Source organism: Thermobia domestica, chromosome 11, assembly GCF_964235325.1.
Source record: "Thermobia domestica chromosome 11, izTheDome1.hap1.1, whole genome shotgun sequence".
Taxonomy (NCBI): Eukaryota; Metazoa; Arthropoda; class Insecta; order Zygentoma; family Lepismatidae; genus Thermobia; species Thermobia domestica.
Window position 1 is genome coordinate 19,788,344 of NC_137464.1, and position 26,033 is coordinate 19,814,376.

General features: G+C 33.6%; 1 protein-coding gene across 1 annotated transcript; it reads right to left on the reverse strand.

Moving 5' to 3' along the window:
* Window positions 1-3,630: 3,630 nt before the first annotated feature.
* LOC145663960 (uncharacterized) lies at window positions 3,631-25,469 on the reverse strand. The gene has a single exon (XM_081730191.1). The coding sequence runs from the start codon at window positions 25,186-25,188 to the stop codon at window positions 23,575-23,577; it is 1,614 nt and encodes a 537-aa protein (XP_081586317.1). The 5' UTR covers window positions 25,189-25,469; the 3' UTR covers window positions 3,631-23,574.
* Window positions 25,470-26,033: the final 564 nt, after the last annotated feature.

The window sequence follows — 26,033 nt, forward strand, 5'->3', positions numbered from 1 at the left end:
ACAGTGGATTTGACCTTTACAATATAATATGGTGAAGTGTTTGTCAGTACGGAAGTTGAAACAGTTCGAGGTGGGGGGGAAATTAGAGTGTGCCTAAAATATACTTGTACTAAGAGAGTATTCTTGCAAGTGTTAATTTCTGAACGCATTACAAAAGAAACTTCTTCGCAGGAACATACCCCTGTACAATATGGAAAAGGTTATGGTTTCTCAGTTCACAGTATTTTTCTCCAAAAGGCTTGAAAAATCAGTTTTTCATAGTGTATAAAGGTGCTCGGGTGCCCTATGTGAGAGCATTTCCATAAAGTATGCTCAAATTTGTGTAATCACTAAAACACCACGTTATTTAAGTTACAAATAGGCATAATTGCAATTATTATGAATATTTATTCAAAGTAGTTTACCTAAAGCAAAGAAGAGACTTATCAAAAATTAGGTACAAAGTTAAATAACCCAAATAAGCCATTAGTAATACGAGTATATATTTTACATAACTCATAATTTTCCACCTTAAAACAAATCTGAAATCGGGTTTATTTCCTGTTGGTAAGTTTTTCGTGGTAAATCATCCCCAGCGGAATGATGTCAATCCTTCAGCCAAGAAATAACTAGCTCGTCTACTTTGAGCTTGTCTAGCAATGGGCCATTAACATTGATGAACAACAAGTTAGACAATGTTTGAGCACTTAGTCTGTTTCTAATATCAGTCATCTATAAATTCATACGGGGAAATCCTCGTTCGCACTCTGTCGTGAAAATTGATAATACTTCTACCCGATTTCTGCAACTCATCATCGACAATCTGCTTGTTAGACTTAAGTCTGATAACGATTTTTCTTGGTCAGTTTTGAAATACTCAGCAAGAAGTATCATCTCTCTATCACCATATAACATCTTTTCCATATCGACCATGTCAGTTAGCAATGTTGACTCATGGAGAACAGAAACTTCATCTACCACGCCTTCTATAGGGAAACTTGTGAATAAATTATCAATTAAAGCCTGATAAACTGATGATTTCTTATTTGTTTATAAATTTAATTTTTGTAATTACACATGAAGGTTTGATGTCATTACCAAGTTCCCTCCCCCGTCTAGAAAGCGAAAGGAAACGAGGTTCCTGGAAAGTGTTCAGAGGTGAATGGGAATTTCCCTCCTTCTTCCTCTTCAATTGCCATACTTATGTTTGCCATGTGCCAAATTACGATGAATTTAAATTAAATTATCATAGTATAATTATTTCCTTGTTGAATTATCAATACTTTCCAGTGGAAAAAAGGATGAAATTTGAAAGTTCCAAATTAAGGTAAGTAGACCAACATAAAGGAAAAAAAAGTTAAAATTTTCCATATAATTATGCGTACAATCCAAACTTCAAATTTCCGAGTAATTAAGCTTACAGTACAAATTTTATACCTATTTTTCTCATAACTTTATGGGTTGATTGCACTGTGCTGTGAGCGCTCCATATAATAAACACAAGCTTTAGCAAATATTAGCTTTAGCAAGCTTTATTAGAAAGCAATGGATATATGAAGCCAAGCACTGTACTTTTTGTTTCTGATTTTTTTTCTTAAATCACATCGATCGTTTTCGATCATTTTTACAAACCAACTCACTACCAATTTTTCATATATAGAAAGTGCCCCCCCCCCCCCATAAAGGAGAATTTTAAAAGATGCTAGGACACATTCTGTTTATTTTCAGTAAAGAGTTAATACACTGAATTTCAGCTCCGTAAATTTAACGGCTTGCGAGATACTCATTTTTTTTTCGCGAAAATTCGGATCCTCATATCTCCTTAGGATATGCGTTATAATTAAAGCAATGTATCATCCCAGTTTCGATTAAGTCCTAACTACATACCAAAAGTAATTTCACTTGACTTTGCAATTTGACCATGATGATGAGGCACACATAATTTCATTCATTTTTTATATAATAATTGATATATTACAGTGATTCAAAAATGTATTTTTCCCAGTAGTTAGCTCCTCTAAAAACTCACAGGTCTCGAAAGCCAAGTAGTAGTATAAGCCCTATTGCTATTATTTCAATTAAAAATATTAATATCCAAAAGTGCCTGAAGTTCTTTTTTCACTTGGTTAGATATACTCACCTCAGGTAAGTAGACAGAAATAAATGGAAAAGGAAGGGAAACGAAGGCCTTGAAAATAAATCGAAGACAATTTTACCAGTCTTCAGAAGATACTGTCTACAGTGCAGTGAGCAGAGAGGGTCGGTAGATCATACTGAGTCGGTGGGTCGCAGTGGGTCATGATGTGTGGTGGGTCGCAGTGGATCACGGTGGGTGGTGGGTCACAGTGGGTCACATGCTGTTGACCCACGACCCACTCAGAAAACTTGACCCACTGACCCACTCCATCTCTGCAAGAGGCGTCGATGAATCCTGCCTGTGTAAAACCAATCAAATCAGAATTACTGTTCCCACTTTCCTTCTGGTCAACTTTATATTAGTTTTCAGTTTTTTTTTTGTTTTTTTTTTTTTTTGTTATCTAACCCAAAGATCTTTTTCTAGAAGTTTTCGAACATTCTAAACTCCTCCCGTGAATAAATTATCTGTGTTATACGTGGCGAAGAACATATTGCGTTATTTAAAGAGAATAAGTCTGGGACGTTAAACAAAAATATTCCAATTTATTTTTATTTCCTTTAAATGTGAAAAGATTTCATAATGGAGGCTGTGTCGTGGCTTACTGGTAGAGCGCTCACCTCTGGTCCGTGAGGTCCCTGATTTAATCCCAGCCGCTGTCAAAAAGTGGGCTTTGTGGTAGACAAATATTATGTGCGTGGATTTTCTCAGTATTCTTCCGTTTCCTCCCACTTTGTCCATACCACCATGATTATCCATCTTATTATCACTTTCTCCTTAACCTCGGTACATAATCATGGAACGTTAAACTACGTAAGCTGATCAATAAAGACTGGTCATCGGTGTTTATGAGGTAAATACAACACCAAGGCACAGAAAACGAAACACGTCTGTGTGGTGGGAGAAGTGACGAATAGATCGAGCAAGTTTGAAGGCCATGACGTCAAGAATGTGTCCTTGGCAGCCGTTCAAGCATAATTAGTTTCAGTTTTGTATAAGGCAACATGGAAATGACACGAAGAACAGTACAGAAATTCTGTTGGCTATCTTGCAAAGATCAGTGTTCCGTAAGTACCCATCCTCCATATAGCCCTGATTTATCCCCTTGTGATTTCTTTATTTTTCCATCTTTAAAGAAACACCTCCGGTGACGGCATTTTGAATCTTCAGGGACAGTGGTGAAAGCTGCGGAGGTGATTTTGAAGGATCTGCCCAAAAATGATCTTCAGCATGTCTTTGATGGCTGGCAAGAACGTTGGGACAAGTGCATTGCATATAATGGGGACTATTTTGAAAGAGACCATTAACATTTGGAGGATTAGTACAGGTAATTATGTTTTATTCATTTATGACCATTCTGTATTGATCAGTCCTCGTAAAAACAAAAGATTTTGTAACAACTTTGATATTGTTGATACCTTAATCATAGGCTCATAGTATGAAGTCTTATGGGAAAACACAAATGTAAACACACATACACACAGACGTATTATTATGTTAAATAAAATAGTTAACAATTGGAAGATCTTTATTCAATACCTTTATTTACCTTTATTTTCTTTACATAACATGCTATTACATGGAATCAAAGGCAAATGATAATAATAATGATAATAAATAAAGGAGTTGTACGTACATATATATAAGATATTGGATACATAAACTAGAATACAGAAGTACATAATATACAAACCATATTATAAGTAAATAAATAAATTAGATGTAAACACAAATATCGTTCACACATATAAATTAGTGTTCAGATAGATTTCATATATTGGGGTTTTTATTGATATACATATAAGCAGTAAAGTACAGTACAATATAATTATTACGCATGTAATTAATGGTAACACTCTTTGATGATATGTAAACACCACTATTGTTTGCCTTATAATGTTTTACAAATAAAGGAATGCAATATGTCTTAACGACGAAATATTTTTATTATTATTAAAGTATTTTACACTAAAAACCTGCAGAAATTATGTGATATAAACCCCTCTGAACACTTATACATACATATATATACACACAATTATTCTTATTTATTTAAAAGAAAACTAAATTCATATAATATGCATTTACATGTATAGTCTCCTCAAAAAATCCTAGCCATCCACTTCTGCTCAACAAATCTTATCTTTATTTATTAAATCAAATAAACATGAATGTTGTTTCATTTGTTTCAAATGTTCATCTCAAGCCAAAATATTAAAAATACCCTTTGAGTTGTAAGAATAAAATCTTCTAAATAAATATGGATGGAAAGTTTTTTTGAACAGGACTATGCATACATACATACATACACCCAGTAGTAATGCTGTAAAATATTGATTACCACGTTAGCTTTAAAAATAATAAATAAAAAAATGAAAGATAATACATCGATATAATACGTAAGTGCTGCAAACGCTGATATGCTATTGATATGACTAAAAATGAGTTTATTTTTCTATTACCCTACTTCTTACTTTAATAAGCTCAAGTTTATGTTATATATTTGTACATTTAGATCTATACAATATATATTTGTACATATAATGAAACTTTTTTTACACTTTCTTTTCTTTATGTTTGATCTTTGTTAGAGAGCGGTCGACTCAAGTCTCCTTCCATAAGTGGAGACAGTTAATACAATATACATATTTTTATACACATTGTTTTATATCTATAATATTTGCTAATAAGACTAGATAGCTTAGTGTACACAACTGACTAGAAGCCACTCATCCTTATAGAAATATATAAAATACCCTCAACACGTTACTCATTTATCTTTGCGTTTAACGGGAGGACTAGGATATTTATGAAAAATATAATACATACATTATGACTAAACACAGACGGAGATCAATATTTTTTCCTTATTAGATGCATTTCATACGTTTACACGTCGTGTTGTTCAATCTTACGTTGACTAGATATGGTTAATATGATTTGACTAAATGTATGACTAGATAAGAAAATCTTACAAGAAACAGATTCTCGTTTTGAAGAAGAAGGGATGACCAAGCAACAAGAAACTAAACATATTCTTACATTGACTAGATATGGTGAAAATGATTTGACTAAATGTCTGACTAGATACAAAAAATCTTACAAGAAACAGAGTCTCGTTTTGATTGGATAATATAGAAGCAAACCAGACACTTTTTCTTTTAATTAGATACGAAAAACAAATCTGTTTCTTGTTTTGACTAGTTAAGCAAATATAAAATCATTTCCCTTGTCTTTGACTAGAAAAGAATCAAATCAAGTCCCTTGTTTTGACTAAATAGAAGAAACTTGTTTTGACTAGATGAATGGAATGTAAATAGGTTATTGCTTTCACTAGATAAGCGAGAATCAAATTAGTTATCTTGTTTTTTGACTAGACAAGAAAGAAACCAATCAATTCTCTTGTTTTGGCTAGAAGAAACAGTTTATTTTGACTAGATACAAGGAATATAAATAGATTCTTGTATTGACTAGAGAAGAATAACTTTCTACAGGGATTTGTTTTGATTAAATGTGATAAAGGTTTAGTGTGATTTTATTGTGACTAGATAGACAGAAAATTTGACTAGATGAACGTAACATAGGTTCTTGTTTTCACTAGATAATCAAGAATCAAAACAGTTCCCTTGCCTTTTGCCTAGACAAGGAAATATTCAATCAACTATCTTGTTCTGACTAGAATGAACACCTTATTTTGACTAGATAAAACGAATATAAATAGATTCTTGGTTTGACTAGAAAGTATAACTTTTACAGAATTTTGTTTTGACTAGATACGAGAAAGGTTTTGCGCAATTTTATTTTGACTAGATAGCAAGAGGATATCATTATGTATACTTAACGTTTACTAAATAAGAAGGAACTTTAATAGACTCTTATTATAATAGCTAAAAATAATAATATTGTTATCATGACTAGCTAAGAAATAACTTATATATTATTGCGACTGAAAGAGAAACATACTAAACAATTAGCAACTTTAGAAAAGAGTAAATATATTCTTTTGTTTGACTAGATAATAGGATAAAATATCATGACTAGATAGGAAGGAACAGAAAGAGAAGAAATGGATAAATTTTTATTGTATATTAATTAATTAGGCTATACAATATAGTTATGAGTAATTTTGGTTGTGAAAATTTCTTATTAATTAAAGCAAGCAGTTGAATAACGTTGTAGTCATATTTGATTTTGGTTGATCATCTTGTATAATAATGTGCTAGCTGACTAGATAACAAATATATAAAACGATCATTGTTTTTACTAGATAACAAAGAATGAAATGAAATACGGTTTGACTAGATAAGGAAGTATCATATATAAGTTATCTTGTTTTGACTAGATAAGAAATAAATAAATAAAATATGAGAATCATATATAAGTTATCTTGTTTTGACTAGATAATAAAGAATGAAATGAAATACGATTTGACTAGATAAGGAAGAATCATATATAAGTTATCTTGTTTTGACTAGATAAGAAAGAATAAAATGAAATACGGTCTGACTAGATAAGGAAAAATCATATATAAGTTATCTTGTTTTGACTAGATAATAAAGAATGAAATGAAATACGATTTGACTAGATAAGGAAGAATCATATATAAGTTATCTTGTTTTGACTAGATAAGAAAGAATAAAATGAAATACTGTTTGACTGGATAAGGAAGAATCATATATAAGTATCTTGTTTTGAGTAGATAAAAAGTAAAAAAGTTCCGTTGTTTGATTAGATATGAAAGAATCAAATTAGTTTCCTTGTCTTGACTAAGCAAGGAAGACTTAAATAATTCCTTTTGTTCTGACTAGATAAGAGAAAATTATAAAATCCACTTTTTCCGACTAGATAAGATGATCTGACAAGAAAGAGTCAACAAAATCCTCGTTTTGGCAAGAAAAGATGGACCTCATTTGTACTGCATATGGAACACTTGAACCACGTCTGATTAACGTTAAAAATGTGCAATAGACTATTACATTAAAGAGTGTACTTCGATTTCTGAATACGGGAGAATATTCTTTACTCTGCAGGGTGTCTATAAAATCGTACTGAAATTTTTCCTGGTTATTCTGATTGTATGACACGTTTCCCAGCCACTGGGGGGGAAAAAGGCGAAGAGGAGGCCTCTGGAATAACAGTCATGATCTCCTGACTTAAATTAAATTGATTTGGTCACATGGTAATGAATTTCGAGATCTCGTACATGCTGTGAAAATCCGTGAAGGATTAATGTCCGGAAAATTATAACGATTGCAACGGCTGTTATGGATTCTCAAGTGTTGAAGAAAATTTACGGAAACAAAATGGAATATTTGAGAAAGTGTATTGTATTGAGATTGTTGGAGACATATGGAACTCATTTTGAATCAAGGCCATTGTGTTACACATTCAATTTTGATTTTTTTTTAGACTTAATAGGCTGTAGTAAAACAATTATATTTGAGATGCAGTACAAACAAAGAGAAGAGGAGATAGACCTAAAAGGAAATAACTGTAGAATAAATTCAGATGAACTTGATAGTATTCTATATCTAATGGTAAATAAATTTATAATTAGGGCTTATATTTGTTTTTTTTTTTTCAGTTTAATAACTCTATGTCAACTACAGATATTTCACATAAAGGCCGAGACACAATTTGCCTATATATATACATGTCCTAAATCGGAAATTGATCAGTGGGCTTGTTTCTGTAACAAGGAAATCTTTTTGTCAATCTATTGGAGAGCACTTTTGGTGACCGGAAATTGGTTGCTTCCATATGACAGTTCTCTATATATCACACAGAGAAAGATATTCATGTTTTCTCTTATCTCTTCTTCTTATGGAACAGAAATAGACAGATTAAAAAAAAAAGGAGTTTCTGTATGTATGTCAGATGAAATAATCTTGAAGGACGTGTAAAAACGAATTCAATGCATCATTATCTGTGTATGGCTACAGTATTGACTAGAAACACTCATAGTTATCCCTTTCTTGAGGGGAGGGGGTTGTATGTAATCAATATTATATACATAAAAAAACAACATTACAAATATATTAATTATCAGGCTCTATCTGCAAAGAACAAACAAGAGTGAAAGTGATATAAGATAGTACAATTATAACCCGAAAACTGTGGGAGAACGGTAACTTAGTATATAGCGCCCATCTCTGGTGCCGAGAGATCATTGGTTCGTCCCCGGGCAACGTAATTGGACAACATCATGTCCGTGTATTTTCTCGGAGTTCTCCTTTTTCCTTCGACATTCTCATTCCACCAATTTTTTCATAATCTTTCATTAGTCATATGTTTCCTTTAGCACCAACGTGGGAGGTTAAACTAATGACTTCATTTCCCAAAAAATGGAAGAAATAATGACGGCTCTTGAGGGAGGGGGTTTAGAGCAGAAAGCTTCATACAGCTTCAGAAAGCTATAGGCTCTATTCAAGAATTAGTACAAATATCCTTCTCCCAGCTTATAGCGATAATATTTAAATTTTTGCGAATGAGACTTCCCTTGAGAGCCGACACTGGTGGAGAAGTAACTCAAAGCAGAAGGGAAGTAAGTAAATATACAAGATAAGTACGAGGTGTGATCAAAAAGTACGGTGAATGTAGTTGCACAGTGCCATCTATCGATGTTGTATACATTTCAACTAGTAAGACTGGTAGCCTAAACCTTTTTTTTTTTTTTTGGTACAGTCAACGTCGAGTTTAAACGAGTTGTGACGTGTTAGTTGGCTTCCAGAGGCAGAAGAGTGAGGACGTGTTAAGAGTGTCTGTCGCGTGTTAACATTAAGTTTTGTTCTAAGCTGCAAAAAAAAAAAAAAAAAAAAAAAAAAAAAAAAAAAAAAAAGTACCAAAGAAGCTCATGAAATATCAAGATCAGTGTATGGCGATGAAGCGATGGCATTTAAGACTGTTTACAAGTGGTACGAGCGATTCAAATTGGTAAGGAGTTCGTTGAAAACGAGCAACGATCGAGACGTCCTTAGACGTCAAAAAGTGTCACAAATGATTTGTTCAAACAGGCGAGTGACTATTCGAGGGCTTTCCGAAGAACTAAACATCTCGTATGGTTTTACTTTATTTCTAATAAAAGTATTCACCGTATTTTTTGATCACACCTCGTATTGGAAATAGTGTTTTCTGGAATTCTACTGTTTCACAGTTTCTCTTTATATATATATTTTTACATTAATCCGAATTTACTTGTAACATTCTATTCTTAAAACTAATAGAAAGTGTGTCTAGCTTGTTCCAAGCTGATAGAGCCAAGCAATTACATATGTTTTATCTTCTTAAAGATTGATATATTATTTAAATTATATATGTACATATACATTTGAAAAGCGTTCATTAACATTATAAACGCGAAACAACAAAACCTCATTATTTTTTTTAACATTTAGCAACATGAAAGACAGTTGGCTTTTATATACATATGTATAATCAGTGGCGTATTTAGAATTTTGTTTCGGAGGGGGGGCTATGCACAACACATGAATAAGCACTTATACTTTTCCTTTTGAGTGATGACAAATTTTAATGAGGTTGTGCATCTAACAAATTTATTTCGGGGTTAGAGGGGGCTTGAGCCCGATAGCCACCCCCTAAATACGCCACTGTATAATGTACAACATTGTGATATATCATTTTTGTTTTTAGTTATGATTTTATCCCAAGTTTATAGAGATGCAGTGAAAAGATAGTTTTTTCATAAAACATAAAGATTGAAAAGTTCATACTTTTAGCCTTATTCTACGGAATATTCATTGAAATTTATATTTTAAATTTATTGCCATTATTTCAAAATAAATAAATTACTAGTAACTGAAAGCAGATAAGCTTTTAATCATACGGAAATCATGCGGTGAAAACTTAAGCTTTAACGCTAAGAGAATCAAGATTACCAAATACTAATAAAGTACGAGATCAATCTTTCTTTCCTTACCTCGTAGCAATAAAATTTTAATGTTTGCAAATATATAGGGTGTTATATATATATAGGGTGTTACAAAAAAATTGTCACATTTTTTTGGGAATAATTCCTCACATCAAAATAAGAAAAAAAAAAGTTCATATGGACCTGTGGTCAGAAGTGTGTAGTTTCATAGTTATATCGTGCCGAAACCGTGAGAAAAATGAACTTTAAAGGTCCATAGTTCAACTACTATAGCACCGATCATTGTCGGGTCAAGACATCACTGAGAAACTCGTATGTCAACTATTCAAATATCCATCTTTCAAAACCTCCAGAACTTGCACAATCACTTTTAGAGAGGCTGTTTGGGAGTACTTGATCACTCTCCACCTACCTCTAAAAATTGCGGTACAAATACTGGAGCATTATTAAACGTGGATATTTGGGTAGTTCACATACAAGTTCCTCAGTAATGTCTTGACCCAACTACGATAGGTTCTATAGTAGTGCAGCTATGAGCTTTTAAAGTTCACTTGTTTCAAGTTTTCGATGCCCTAAAACTCCGAAATTATCCACTTTTGAGTAGAGGTCCATATTAACTTTTTCTAAATTATTATTTTGATGTGATGAATCTCTTCCCAAAACATTGTAACACATCTTCGTAACATCTTGTATAGAAAAAGGTGAAACACTGTTTAGATATGGTATGTATTCTCTCTCTTTTTTGGGGGGGGTCTAATTGTGAGTTAAAACGTTTATTTATTTATTTAAATCAGTTCCAGTGTATGAGATCATCTTAAACTGGAATCCTTTACAATCAACAACTATTGTGGGAAAGGAAGTGAACCAGGTCAGATGTTAATAGGTATACATTCCGATATTTGACTGGTGGAACTGAGGAAAAACCTTTGGAAAAGTTTGTCCTATTCACGATGCGCGAGTTTGTGACGTAATAACTCTTGAACCATCCGATCGATTGATCTCAATCAAATTTTCAGCATAGATGAGGTTCGAGCCTGGGATGGCTTTTATCATTTCACTTTGACGGTGCAACTTAGGGGAGGAGGAGGGGGAAATATATATAAAAATGATCGAAAATGACCGATATGGGTGTTGAATCGATAGTTTTCGAGGTCGCTGAGAAGAACAGTGACACTTCCGATGCCGTTTAAATCCAAATTCAGCCCCTATTAGTACTCCTAAGGGGGGTAACATGTAAAAATAATTGAAAATGACCGATATTAGTGTCGAATTCATATTTTGAGGGTCCCCTAAGTTGATTGGTGATAGTTTTCGTGCCAATATATGTCCAAAATGAAACGTATTCTCCCTGTGCGAAGAACGGGCATTCTGCTAGTAAGCAAATTAAAAAAAAATGTCGATAGGGTGGAGAAGTGCAAACATATCCAAGAACATTACACTTGTATAAACGACAAAGATCTGATGGTACGAACCTTGATTCAAACTCACGATTCTGCACTACAAACATAAACATTTTATTTGAGACCAAATTTGATTGCACTTGAAACACATTATACCAGTGGTGGTTCTTGGAGGCAGGATTTACATCGGTTAAAAAAAAAAAAAAAATAGCGATGTGACTCCCCTCAAGAACCTTCACTGGCATACTAAGATTTCAAGAAAACTTTAACAATTTACATTTATGACACAAATATTTGTCGGTAAAAGCCAGATAAAAAGGGAAAAATCGACTTCACATCTTGTGTGAAGGAAATTGTGAAAAGAAAATCTGCACCAAAGAAGAAGAAGAAGAAGAAGAAGAAGAAGAAGAAAGAACCGGGAATAATTTTGTAGCGTTTTGAAGAATCAAAGAATTTTTGCTGAAGTCCAGAAGGATATTTGCTTGTACCGGTACATATCTGGGATTACATAAAAAGGATGGACAAGTTATGAAAAGATATTCTCTGTCTAACCACAAGTCTATTTAAGTTTTGTGAGAAAATCTGCAGGTGCAGTAATTCGAACGTGATAAAATTACTCTTTTGCTTTCTCTTTCTCTCTTTTTTAGGACATTATCGAGTTTACGGATAACAGCCACAAATGAGCGAGAAAGAGACACCTGAGTTCTTCTTTACATTGCACAAAACAGTACAGGGAAGGATAACTGAGAAGACAGTTGATCAAAATGATTTGTGCAACAGGGTCAGTACGAGAAGACTAAGAGATTTCGAGTTTATGTGTGTGTGTGTGTGAGAGAGAGAGAGAGGGGGGGGAGAGTAGAAAAACTTGTCTGACAAGGGGGAGAGCACTGTAGCATATCACAAATTGAGGACAGGAGTAGCGAAAAGGGGAATACTCTATGGTGTATGATAAAGAACATTGAAAAAAAAGAGGGAAAAAGATAGTGAAGGTTGTTTATCCCGCCAAAAGTGTAGCAGAGAATTTTGCGGAAAAACATAGAGGGATTGCTCTGTCGGTCTACGTTTATCTCCCTTTTCGCTGTGTGTAGGATGTATGTGAGTATTTTTTTTATATATAAATATAGGATTTAGGTCTCAAAGGTTATGGAATTACGCTATATCACTCACTCTGTTCTTATTTGTGGTGTTCACAAGACATTGAGAGAAACACACACATATATGCACAGCGATATACTAAACCATGAAATTGTAGATGCTTAGTAGGCTATCTTATATTTAGTTCTATTATTTGCACACAAAGTACATCTTTCGATTCAATGTGTGTATATATATATACGTGATTTTGGACGAATCTAATCTAATACATGTTCATTTGATTTCTCTGTGGCTCTTCCTACGGAAAGCTCTGCAGATGTGTCGACCGATAAAAGTACAAAGTTAAAGCTTTTGAGTCATTCAAAAAGGGAAGTCCACTTGCAGACAACGATTTTTTTTTTTTTTTAAAGCACAAATCTACTCGTTCTACAGATGACCATTATAACACACTTCCAGATTAAGCATGTCTCATCTTGCTTTTGATGTAAATACAGTAATTCTCTCTCTTTTTAAGTTGCCCAGTTCCGATAAATTTCCTTTTGCATGACTGAGTTAGTAGTCTATGGACTACTAGATATTATAAAGAAAAGGGCAAAAAATATTCTCAAATTAAATGTAGTGTAACAAATTTTGTGAAAAGATTATCTGAACCTGTTCGAAATATAGGGAGAGAAGACGTTTTAGTACCATTCTGCAACATTTATCTTCGAAACAGTGTTATAAATTCTATATTTGCTGAATTATTGTAAAAGCAATAAAGCAACCGTAAGTAGATTTTTGAGATAGAATCGTACGACTTCCAGTAAATCTTGCATAAATTGGCCATACGGATCCATCAAAATAAATAAATTAATTAATTAATTAAAATAAAAAATGAGTATATAATATGTATTTTAAAAAGACCAATTTACTGTCTAATATAGCATATAAGAGGTGACAAACTTAAAAAAAAAGAAAAGATCAAGAAGGTACGTGAGTTACCCCGGTACATGGTGAACTAGGCTATATCCCGGTTCGGGCGAATTTTAAAGAAAAAAGTGGTAGAGCGTTCTTCTCTTGTGCGTGCTCCCTGGTTCGATCCCAGCTTGCGCCAAGTGAGCTTTGGGGTGGACAAACACCATGTGAGGGGTTTTACGGAGTTCTCTCACTTCCTCTCACTTTCTCTCTATTACTACCAAAGAAATTGTTTTTGATAGTATGTTGTTATTTGTATTTTTCGTATGAATAGCTTAAACAGGGAACTATGCAATATTTTAGTAATAAAGCTTTAAACTATAGTGCAGGACATCGTGTGTTCGAATCCAGGTGATATTATTTCTAAATAGGGAAAGCATATGTATTGAGAACATTATCGTCTTTATTTATTTATATTTTTTTATTTTTTCATGCATTCATTTTTATTTATTATCGTATATTTTAGTCTTTACAAAGACTCAAGTACTTTTATTTCATTTCACTATAGGCAGAAATACTTATTGTATTTGAAAATGAAATCTTTCCGTTTTACGTTCTATGAGAAATGATGAGAAATGAATGCATTGAAGGAATGAATAAAGTGGGAGGAAACGGAAGAACATCCGAGGAAACCCACGGACACGCTGTTTGTCCACCACAAGGCCCACATGGCACGAGCTGGGATCGAACCAAGGACTCCATGCACCTCAGAGGTAAACGCTCTGACACGGAGCTATCGTGCCTCGTATTGTATTCGGAATACGTAAACGGAACTTGCAATTCGGAAATAAACTAGTGTAAACGTAGCGGAATCGTCAAGAATTTCACAGACTGCCAGACACACAATATTCAACTGAATAAGAAAGAAAAAAGAATCAGAAACTATTTTTCCCCACACTACCAACAATATTTTTTTCTTTTTTTTTTTTAAAAAAAAAAAAAAACGAAAACAAAAACTTTTCAAACCAATTTACCTTCTGTTTTCAATCTTTTGTTTCCCAATAGTGGTGAAAGTGTGTGGACTCCCTTTGAGGCGATAGCGCTTCTCTGGCGACAAAGTTCCTCGTTTCTCCAAACAGATGGCTCCACTGTTCTTAGTCGCGTGCGTTGCATGAGTCTCAGAGACAACTTCTATTCCCCCATCCTAGTCGCTGAGAAAGCGGGATTTCGAGTGTGAAATGCGAAGAGGAGGGGGAAAGGCTACAAACCTTTTCCCGTTTGCATGTTTTGACTACGAATTGCTACTTTGTGCAACTCAAATAGAAGTCAAGAATTCTCAATGATAACGGGTTATGCAAGACTTGTTTAACACAGAGAACGTACGAGCTGAATCCTGTGCTTGTTAGTTCTGGAGTTACGGCTATTTTTGAAAATTTCTATCATTAACCATGTATCTATAAACATGAAAGTCGATTGCCGGTTTCTAGTTAATAAGAAGGTTACAATCGCGTTCCTGGAAGTGCTAGATTCGATTCCGTGCGAGTTAAAATTCCTTCATTCTCTCCTCTTTTCTCCAGAAGTCTCCAAACTATTTTTGAAGTTTTTTTTTTTTTTTTTTTTTTTTTTTTTTTTTTTTTTTAAAGCAGAACTATTTCTCTGCAGGATTTAAAAGAGCAGATGTTCGGATAGTAAACCTAGAACGCAATATTTTAATACGGAAAGATAAATTGTACTTATTAAAGTAAAATAACTTTGATTTAAAAAAAAAAAGAAAGAAATGAAAGTTTTAAGTTTTACGTCCCACTATTATGCCATATAGGTTACAGCAGATGATAATAAATGAAATGGTCAAGATGACTGGAAACGGGAGAACCCCGAGAAAACCTACATACACGGTGTTTGTTCATCTCAAAGTCCACTTGACGCGAGCTGGGATCGAACCAGAGACTCTATGCACCAGAGGTGAATGTTCTACCACTGAGCCACCGCGGTCCCCCAACTTCGATGAATTATCATTTCATATCTTCAACAAGCTGAGATTTACAAGTTGTAGTATTCGAGTTTCCATGATTGTTGACAGGAAATGAAATTAAAAAAGAAATTTCAAATTTTAGGTCCCACTGAAACAACTGATGAAATGAGAATATGGAAAGAAAAGGGAGTCCCTCGGGAAAACTCACTGACACAATGGCCTGGAATCAAACCAAGAATCCCTCCCACCAAAGGTGAGCGTTCTCTCACTGAGTCACAGTGATAATCACTGTTACATTACATGCGATACTACTTACGTATATACCAAAAGATCAAATCGGATATGAAATTAGATGCGTGGTGGCTCAGTGGTAGAATGTTTGCTGCTGTTGATCCAGGCTATTCTGTCCCTATACGTGGGTTTTCACAAAGTTCTTTTCGTTTTTTTTTTCCCCTACGTGTGCGTCCCACCTCTTCAATTAGCCTATCATTCAGTTTCTTGTTTCATCCACATCCTACAAATCACAAGGGATAAACGTGGGACATTAAGGATTTCGTTTTGTTTCATTTTGAAAATGAAATGTAATGAAACCGTTCAGTTTGACGTCCTACGATTATGCTTTTTAGGCTAAAAGAGACGGACGATTAAGGCATGTGAATAATAATAATAATAATAATAATAATAATAATAATAATAATAATAATAATAATAATAATAATAATAATAATAATAATAATAATAATAATAATAATAATAATAGTGGAAGAATTGGTGGAATGAGAATGGGGGAAGAAATGGGAGTACCCCAAGAAAACTCACGGACACGATGTTGTCCACCACAAATATCCTTGGACGGGAATCGAACCAGAGACCCTAGATAACAGAAATAAACGTTCTACCACTGAGCCGCCCATGCCCGTCTTATTTAATTTTGAACATAAAATATAATTAGAACATATGCATTAGCAATGATTGTTGATCCTTGGTTATGAACAATCTAACAACTTTTTAGTCCGTTAATATTGTGTGGTTAGATCTCTGGCTTTCTCCAGTGGAGTTTCGTTACTTACTAATTCAAGGAACTTCAAAACTTACAGCATTATTGCGAGTCAAAACAACAATCGGTGCTCCTACCGGAAATCGAACCCAGGACTATGCATATCAAAAACAAGCAGCCAAAATGATGACAAAGATATGTGTACTGTTGTCAACAAAAGTCCATACCTTTCTGCATAAAAGTTTCATTGTCAGTAACGTGGCTCAACGTAGCGTAGTCGCGAATGCTCTCGCCTTTGGTGCGAGCGGTCCCGCGTTCGATTCCCGGTGCGGTGGGGGACACTCGGTCGAAAAAGTGTAACAGCTTCTTCTGTAACAGCTATCTTGAGTGAAGTTTTACCTGGATTTCCCTCATTCACACAAGGCAAATGCCGAGATGGTAACTAACACAATGGTCCCAGGAAGCTTCTTTCCTTCCCCAATTCTTTCTTCCTTGCCTTTCATCGGATTGTGTTCTCACCGACGGACATCATCCCTCATAAATATGATGGGCTAAATGGCCATAGATACCGACAGCCCAGAAATCTAATTCCAAATCCCAATAATTGTCAGTAACTTTCAAAAAGAACATTTCACTAGGTTTTTTTTATTTTTTAAAATTTTTTTTAAGCTACTACACAATACAGAAGATTTGAATCAAGTATTTCCAAGGAAATGTTGAAAACTTGGAATTCGTTTCAGTATGATAACGCAAAATGAATAATAAGATTTTGCCTTGAGAAAATTTGATGATGTCTATCCCAGTTCTCCATTGATTTTAGTCGAGAAAACCACAAGGGAGAATTTGCGATCCGACTAAATAAGGTTACATATTTGATTCTTATCACACGTTCAATAGCTGCATAAATATATAGGATACCTTGTATAAGTAAAATAAATAGAAATGTCAAAATTTGTAGGAGAACCGATGAAATTTCACTTTTTTGCTTATTTAATTTAGTGAAGAATGAATTCAGTTTCATTACAATAAAAGTGTTTATTTTTCCTAACTGCTCACGACACTATTAAAATAAGTCAATGAATAAATAAAAATAAAATAAATAGAACATTTCGCGCATATGTAGAATACAAAGTCCTTGAAATGGAGATCTAATACATGACATGATTAGGTCTTGTTACGTGATCCTGTCAAAAGAAGAAATTAATGATGTTTATATTACTAAAAGTGGTATTCCTGGCAGACAAACACCGTGTGCGAGGGTTTTCTCGGGGTTCTTCCGTTTTCTCCCACTTTCGTCATTCCATCATTATCATTCATTTTATCACCGTCTCACTTAGCCACGGTATATAATAGTAGAACATTAAAAACTCCAAAAAAGAAAAGATGTTTTTTATGTAGAATGTTTCTGCTTTGATGTGCGTGTATTTGGGCTCAATTCCCGCTAATATATGGATTTATCAGTATTACCAGCAGCGTTAGTTTGAATTTAGATACAATGAGATCTGGCGTAACGCGATAGGAGTCTACATAAATACTAAACGTTTCACTCAGCTGATTCGTACTAGGTATAATAGTTTGGGTAACCTCGTGAACACTATGAGACAATGGAGTAATGCTTGTAATACGCTAGATGGATTGAACGGATCTTTTACATTCTCAGTGAACACAACAAACTGAGCAACTTGTACGGTCTCGAAGCAGTGTTGGCAAGCAACACTAGGTTAGTTGACGGTATTTTAGGTACACCACGTCTGGTTCCATGATTACTCGTACACCCAACACTTCCAACTGCCCATCCCCCTAGCTTCTTCTCTTATTGATTCTCTGTGTGCTTCCCTCGAGGAGACAAGTGTGGACTGACGTAACAAATCGGCCAGCTGGAAATTTCCGGAATAGCGTATTTACCTAATAATCAAAAGGTTATGGCTGTGATGCTCGCAACGGAGTATTTCTCTCCAATTACACCAATGAAATAACCAGAAAGTAGGGCCATGATCTTTCTGTAAACCAATTCTCTTGTAGGCGAAATATTGTGGGGGGGAACGGTCTATAATCCACCAACTGCTCCGAATTCAAGCCCCTCTCGTGGTTCGGAACCCACGTTAATAGTAGGCCCTGTCCTTCATAACCTCGGCGCTCAATAATGATGTGAAACAAACACTCTCAAACTCAAAGCCAATCAAATGTCTGAATAGTACGTTTATTAATAGTTAAGTCACTTCCTTTCCCATTCCTTATCCCGCTTCAGATAAAGAAATAAGAAGATGGGGGAGTAAAAGTGTCGCTCCGAATTATTCGTAGAACAACCCATAATAGTTTATGTATAAGAGCAATAATTAGGTTATATATTTTGAATTTAATATCGTCTAAGCTTAAAATGTCGATAACTTTATTTTTAAAAAAGATACATTTGTAGGATAATTTCAAAGATTTCACTGCATCTCCAGAAACAAAACGCGCATTTTATGGTAGTCGCTTTATGTGTAATTTACTTATGTAAATGCGTATACAATAAATATATATATTTAGGCCTATAGCAAAAAGTCCAGCAAACATTTTTCTAATATTACTAATAATAATAATAATAATAAGATGAAGCTCTTTAGATAAGTAAGCTATTAAGAAAATACTTTCCTTTTTAAAAATTAAAATTAAATTTCATTTATTACAAATATATTGTCTGAACATTGCTACAACAATAAGATTTTTATATTATTATCTATCTTTAGATAATTATATAAAGCCATGCTTTTTTTAAATTTTAAACGAATATTTTTAAAAAGCAAAAATTTTACATTTCCACGTATACAGTAAAAACAGAGATGGGAAATTTGAAATTACTTTCAGATGGTAACACGCACTTGAAAGATGTACTTTTTTTAAAGGAATGAATTAAATGTTTACCTATTTTTTTTTTTACAAGTATTCATTGAAGATGTTAAAAATATCTGATATTATTAATAAGTATGACGGCAATATTAACAGACAGTAAAAACAGTAAAATATTTTTCTTTCTTTACAGTTAAAGTTGGTTTATCATACTTTTCGTAAATTCTATGAATAGACAAATTATCTTTTTGTAAAAAAAAAGAAAGAAAAAAACCTTCCTCTTAACTGTTTTTGAAATGACAAAAACATGTTCAAAACATTTTTTAAAGATTATTTTCCCTAATAAAATTGAACTAATCTTATTGTATCGTAAAATGTCTAGAACATAAGAAATGTAGAAACTATTCAAGGTTTAGACAATATTTATTTGGTAATTTTTTAAAAACTTTTTCTTACCATAAAGCTGTAATTTCGCCCATATTAAGATCTGTTAAATGTATATCCCATAACGTCCGATCGTATTGATTAAATATTATCATATACACGCATTCGTAGACACACACACACATAGCTAAGAAGTAATTACATTATATGTATATATATAAACAAATATTTACAATAAACATTCTTTGAAATATCCTGAGTACTTTAAGAAAAAGTACATATATATTTTTTAACAATACCCTGTTTTAACATTCCTGTAGCCATATTATTTCAAGATAGATATGCCGCTTTTTATAGTTTATATAATATACATTTTCTTTTTTTTGACAATTCAAATGATTTTTTGAAGCAATAGTACAAATACTTTGAAAATATACTGCAAGTGTTTACAAACTTTGCACTTTTCCGTTATGAGATCAAATATCGCATTGATTTTTTTTTCTTTTTTACGCAAGACGATTAATGTATGTAGCTATTAGTCCAGATGTGTTAAATACTGTATTATTTGTACTCTCCCGTCATTACAATGTTTGATCTTTTTTCATCATAATATTTATCAACTTCTTACAATGATCGATATTATTTTGATGTTGTGGGTAGGACAAACATCATTCCTTATATAGCATTTTGAGTTATGAACTATTTTTTTTTTTAAATCATAAAATTTCAAATATGTAAATCCTTACTAGGTAGTATGTTACGTTTAAAATAGTTTTGCCGATCATTTTCTCTAAAATATAATTAAGCCAAAACATATTATACATTAAAGATGAAAACGAACATTTCATATTAAATTTTAGAATCTCGGAATTTGTTTTGTAGCAAATCATTAAAATATGTTTATTTATTTTCTTTAAAAAATGTACTATTTTGATTATTTTGTTATATTACATTACGTTATGCAGAAACAAATATTTATTTCCAATGTGAAAAAGTTTTCTTCAACTTTTTTTAAAAATCATTTTCATTTTATTCTTTTGAAAAAAAAAAGTTTTTGGTACCAAAATTTGAAAACACTAATACTGTTTCACAATACTATCGCTGGAACTTTTATAATTTTATTTTCGCTCAGCCTTAACATCAATTATGGTCATATTTTTACGTGAAACTAAAATAGAATTGCATATAATATTTTTGACGTTGAAATAGTAGTTGTTTTTTAAGTCACAGTTTTTGTTATATTAAATATGCCGGAAAATTAAGCCCAAGAACCTAATCGTAAGATATAAGTGGCATAATATATAATTCAGGATAAATTTTTGCGTGTAAAAGATTTTTTTTAAAAAAAGTTTTCCAATATTTTTACAAGTTATGGTTTTACGTATTCTGAGATTTCTCTTGTGCAAGATAAAATAAAATACAGACCAAACGATATGTAATACGATGAATATCTACAAGAAAAATAGATTGACAATAACTAGATAGAATAGCATAGAAAAAACATACAATCCGTAAATATTCTTAAAAACTTAAGTTAATATACATATGTATGGGTTACATTATTTAAAAAAAAAAGACTTACATAAAGAAATTAACGTATAATAATGCCACTAACCCCGAAAACGCGGAAAGTACAAGCGTAAAATATGTTACAACTTCAGCAGGAAACTTCTGACAATCGATTTTCTGATTCACTTGTTTTTGTTCTTTCTTTCTTTATCATCTGCTTTTATATATAAAAGTGTTACGTGATATGTAAATGGCACGGAATTCACATCATCGCTGTTTGTTAAAATAAATTGTCTTGTTTGGTACATTTGTATGGTTTATTAAAACACGTTATATATATATATATATATATATATATATATATATACATACTTTTCGAGATTTCTTCTACTTAAAAAAATAAAATTTGAAACAAATGTTATTACATGAAACGCGAAATAAACTAACAACACAAAAAATAATATAGTATTCTATAAATTCAGCATAACAAACAAAAACAAAAATATATTATTTCCCAGTTTTTTTGCTTTTTCTTTTTTGAAACATGGAAAAAAAACATTAACGGCAAACAAAAAAATATTCAATTAGCAGCTAACAAAAAATAGTTATTTCTTTTAGTGTCGGGATTATTATCGAAACTTTATTTTATAACAGAGTAATGAATAAAGTTCATTTTATGCTTAGAAATTTAGGGGAAAAAAAGTTTTGATAATGACAGATTCAGTCACAATAAATTTGTCTAGACTTATTGAGATGAATTTAACTTATTACTGCATAATTTGGTGTATGTTTCATAAAATATGGTTTAAATGTTCTTTACATAAACATGTTCTAAACGGAAATGTTTAAATTTCTAAATAAGATACCAGTAAACCATTTACATGTTGATCGTCATTCTTGTACAACCTACAACAAAATTTTATATTGTAAGTTTGATTGTTCACCGAAAGTTCCCCATGTTTCTTAGATCCGAAAAATTAAAGCAATTAATATTTTAATTGACTCTTTCTTTTTTAAAAAAAATAACATAAACGGTATGCTTTTCTTCCCATGAATTTTTGAGATTTTCAAAGTATTGCTAATGAAATACAAGTACAGTAGACAGTAAAGTTGCATACCCGACTCATTACACATGTTAATTGGTCAACGATTTCGGAACAATTTACACTAAAAAAAAGTAAAGTTAGCTTCACATCGAAGGAAACTATACAGAAATCAACCACTCCAAAGTCATTACCATAAAGAACATGAATACTGGGTGGATAATTACTTAAACACTTTTACTGTCGAGGTGCTTGTTAAGTTTAATTTTTTTAATAACTATTATGAAAATGTTGCTAATTTTATTATTCTTTTTCTGTAATTTATTACCGTATACTTTGGCATATATTTTTAAAATAGTTGGTGCAGGGTATAAATATTTCTCTCGTACATAAAAACGTTCAAAGTTGAGATTTTTAAATTTCGAAATAGAGAAACCAGAAAAATATATTACTCCGTTTAATAATTCATTTCTAAATTTGCAAAAACGTTCACCGGGAGAGACATGCCTTAACGGAAAATAAACGCTTCATTCCTTATTATATCCGACACTTAAAAAATACCCGCTTAACACATAAAATAAAATGTAACTAGAAATTTAATAATAATAAAAAAATAAATAACAACTTTATAGACGTATATATAGCTTTCTGTTTAAAATAAATATAAGACTCTTTATAAAAAATCTCTTTTCTTGGCTTCTTTACGCCGTACTTTCTAATTTCTTACCGAACTTTATACGTATATCTTATATTGTAAAATATTTGTCTTCTATAATTCGATTTACACTTTTGTCAATATATATTCTTGTGATGGCAAACCAATGACTAGAAAATAGTTAAGTTTCTCACTTTTACGACTAGATTTACGATGACTAGAATCGTTTTTAAGAAAATCTTAATTATGACTAGATTTTAAATTTGTTTATAAAATGTAACATTTCCAAATTTATTTTGTAATGACTCCAACATATGTATTATTTTGAAACATGTAGAGTTATGGCACGAAAAATTAACACACAAAGCTGACTTGATTTGTAATTTGACTAGATTGAGTTTTATATGACTAGAAAAAAACTTCTATGACTAGACAGATATTTTGACTAGATTATCTTGACTACAAAATCCACACTACAGTTACAGAAAAGAGAAAGACAATTAAATTGACTAGATTTCTTAATGACTAGAAATGTTGTTTTTATGACTAGATAAATCTACCGACTAGAAAATGTTTATCCACTTACTGCTAACAAAAAAAAAAAATTCATTTTTAAAATATCTCTTTGAAGTTGAAGTTTGTGTTGCTTCTGATGTTCTTAGTGGCTACATGTATCGTCTGTCCTACCTTGATTGAAAATGGCCCTTAGTTCGAAACTCGCCTTGCCCTTTCTTCTTATAGATTCCAAAAAGTGTGCGGCCAAATGGGTGTCGGGTAGAAAGGAAGCCACTGATGTCAGTTGGCTGCTGAAACTTCTGGCATGTGGGACATCATCATCATCATGTGTTGGGAGGTTTGATCTGATTGGAAGACCTGCTGTTTGTCCCCAGGCAGTGACCCCGTTGGAGGAGACGGGATGGGAATTAACGTCGGTGGAAAACTGGTATTTGAGCACTGCAGGTGATGGGTTCGCTCGTGTCGTTCTCTGTCCCCACGGGTGGGGCACTCCTTCCCGCACGTGGAACAGCACCAACCTCCTGGAGGAGGAGAGATTGAAGATGCCACAGGTGAAACGAGAGGCTGCTGTTGTTGATGTTGAAGTGACGGTGATGACAACGGAATGTTTTGAGTTGATGGCGTAACGGTCGTATCCAGTTTTAGGGGAGAATTTTTATGTGTCAGAAGATGTTTCCTTAAATATGCTTGACGCCGAAATTTCTTATTGCACACTTCACACTCAAAGAATGGTCCTTCATCACCTCCATTGCTATTATCTTCATTGTCCTCAGTTCTTGAATGACTATTAAGATTTTTGTCTTTTTTCACAAGGTCCACAGCACCACACGGATCAATTTCAACGTTATTGTTCGTACTAGATGAATTATTATTGTTATTACTGTTTGCGTTTGTATTGCTATTGTTATTGTTATTTGAAGCATTGGGGCGAGGTTTGTGCCAGCGTCTATGAGAGGCCAAGTTCGCTGGACAATTAAACACCTTGTCACACTCGGGACACCTGTATTCCACGTGAACGATACGGGAACAGCGATGTTGAGCAAGACTGAAAGCGTCCTCGTACATTTCTTTGCAAAGTCGACAGATGTAATCGCCGATTCGGTTCTCAATTTTTGCCAGTTCTGCTTTGGCCTCTTCGGTAATTTCGACAACGTTATAAGCAGGGTCAATGTCTCCTTTACGAACCACCAGTGGCGCCTCGTCTTCACTAAGTTCTCTGATGATTGTTCCGGAGACAGGTGATGTTTTATCTTCGTCGAAGTTGAGACGCCGCACAGCTTTCGACTTCTTCGTGGTTTTGAGTTTCTTCTCTGCCTGTTGGGGCGGTGGAGGCTGATGAGTTGGTGTCACTGTGTCATCCGTGACCATTCGTTTCTTTGTTGGTGACGAGGGGGAAGGTGTTGTGGGTGGTGTAATGGGGGTTGTAGCCTTGATGGATAAGTCCAAGCCTTTGTTATCGGGGCTTAGAGAACGTGGCGGTGTTCTGTGCGCGAATGGATTCGGAAGCGAGAATGGCGATTGTGGTGACAGAAGGGTTGACGGATGAGTACGAGTTGTTAGAGCCAAAGGTAATGTTTGAGTTGGGTAACCGTAAGCATCCTGATGTAGCCCAGGATCAGTGTAGAGGCATAACCGGTCAAGATGGTGATCGAACCGAAGTCTTTCCACTAAAGTCTGTAAGGGGCTTGAGAAACCAGAGTCCGGGGTTCCAATGTGAAAAGGGGTTAATGGTTGAAGCGGTGGAGGTTTACTAAGATCATCGTCCTCACTTCTATCACGACTTAAGTCTGTTGGCATCATATCGTCAGAACAAGCATCACTTTCTTCAGAGGCACGGCGCTCCCTAAAGGGCGCCGGTACATAATGCCGCTTCACCAAGAAACCACGCGGCATACTGTCACTCAAACACGTAAACTTCGTTAAAAGTTTCGAAACGTTTTGTTTATATTGTCACAGAAACGAAAACTTAAGCAGCACACTTCCTGGGTATAAAGATCTGGCAGCGGCGTTGAGTTCGACACACAAACATAGCCAGCGACTGAAGCACTCGTTCACAGAACACCTTTCAGCACCAAAAGCACAACTCCAACTGATTTGTTTTTGCTCCGAGAATCTATCTTATAACCTTGGCTCTCCACATCCAATCAGCTTCTGAGCGCGGGGGAGAGAGAGCGCCACAACAGCTACACAGCAGCTGCCTCATGAAAGGGCGGGCCGACACTCTACAGGATTGGTCTGCGCCGGGAAGCCAACAAACACCATTGGCTTCCAATGAACAGTGGTGCCACCTACAGGCATTCGAATCGTATCACAGAAACTTGTTCAGCTATTGGAGACCAGTAATTCCGCCAAGCATCTCTCTCGCGCGAAACTTGCCGCTTTCGGATTTTTTTCCTTTTCTTTTAATTTTAAAAAAGAAAAGTTAAGAAATTGTATTTGCATACACAAAGTATATTGACACCTTGAACAGTGTCAGACTGAAATTACACTCCACTGACAGAAAAATATAAAGAAAATTTAATGCAACAATTTAATCAATAAATAATATTTTTTTTAATTCCCGTAATTCATGATGTGTTACTTTGATAATATGAAACGGATTTTAATCGAAAGACGCTATCTATCTACGTAGAACGTTCTCAGCCAATTACTTTCTCTAAATTTAAACGTTTCTGATGACAATACAACGAACGGACGACGCAATGAATCAGAAATATCTATGATGAGTGGTACTGAAT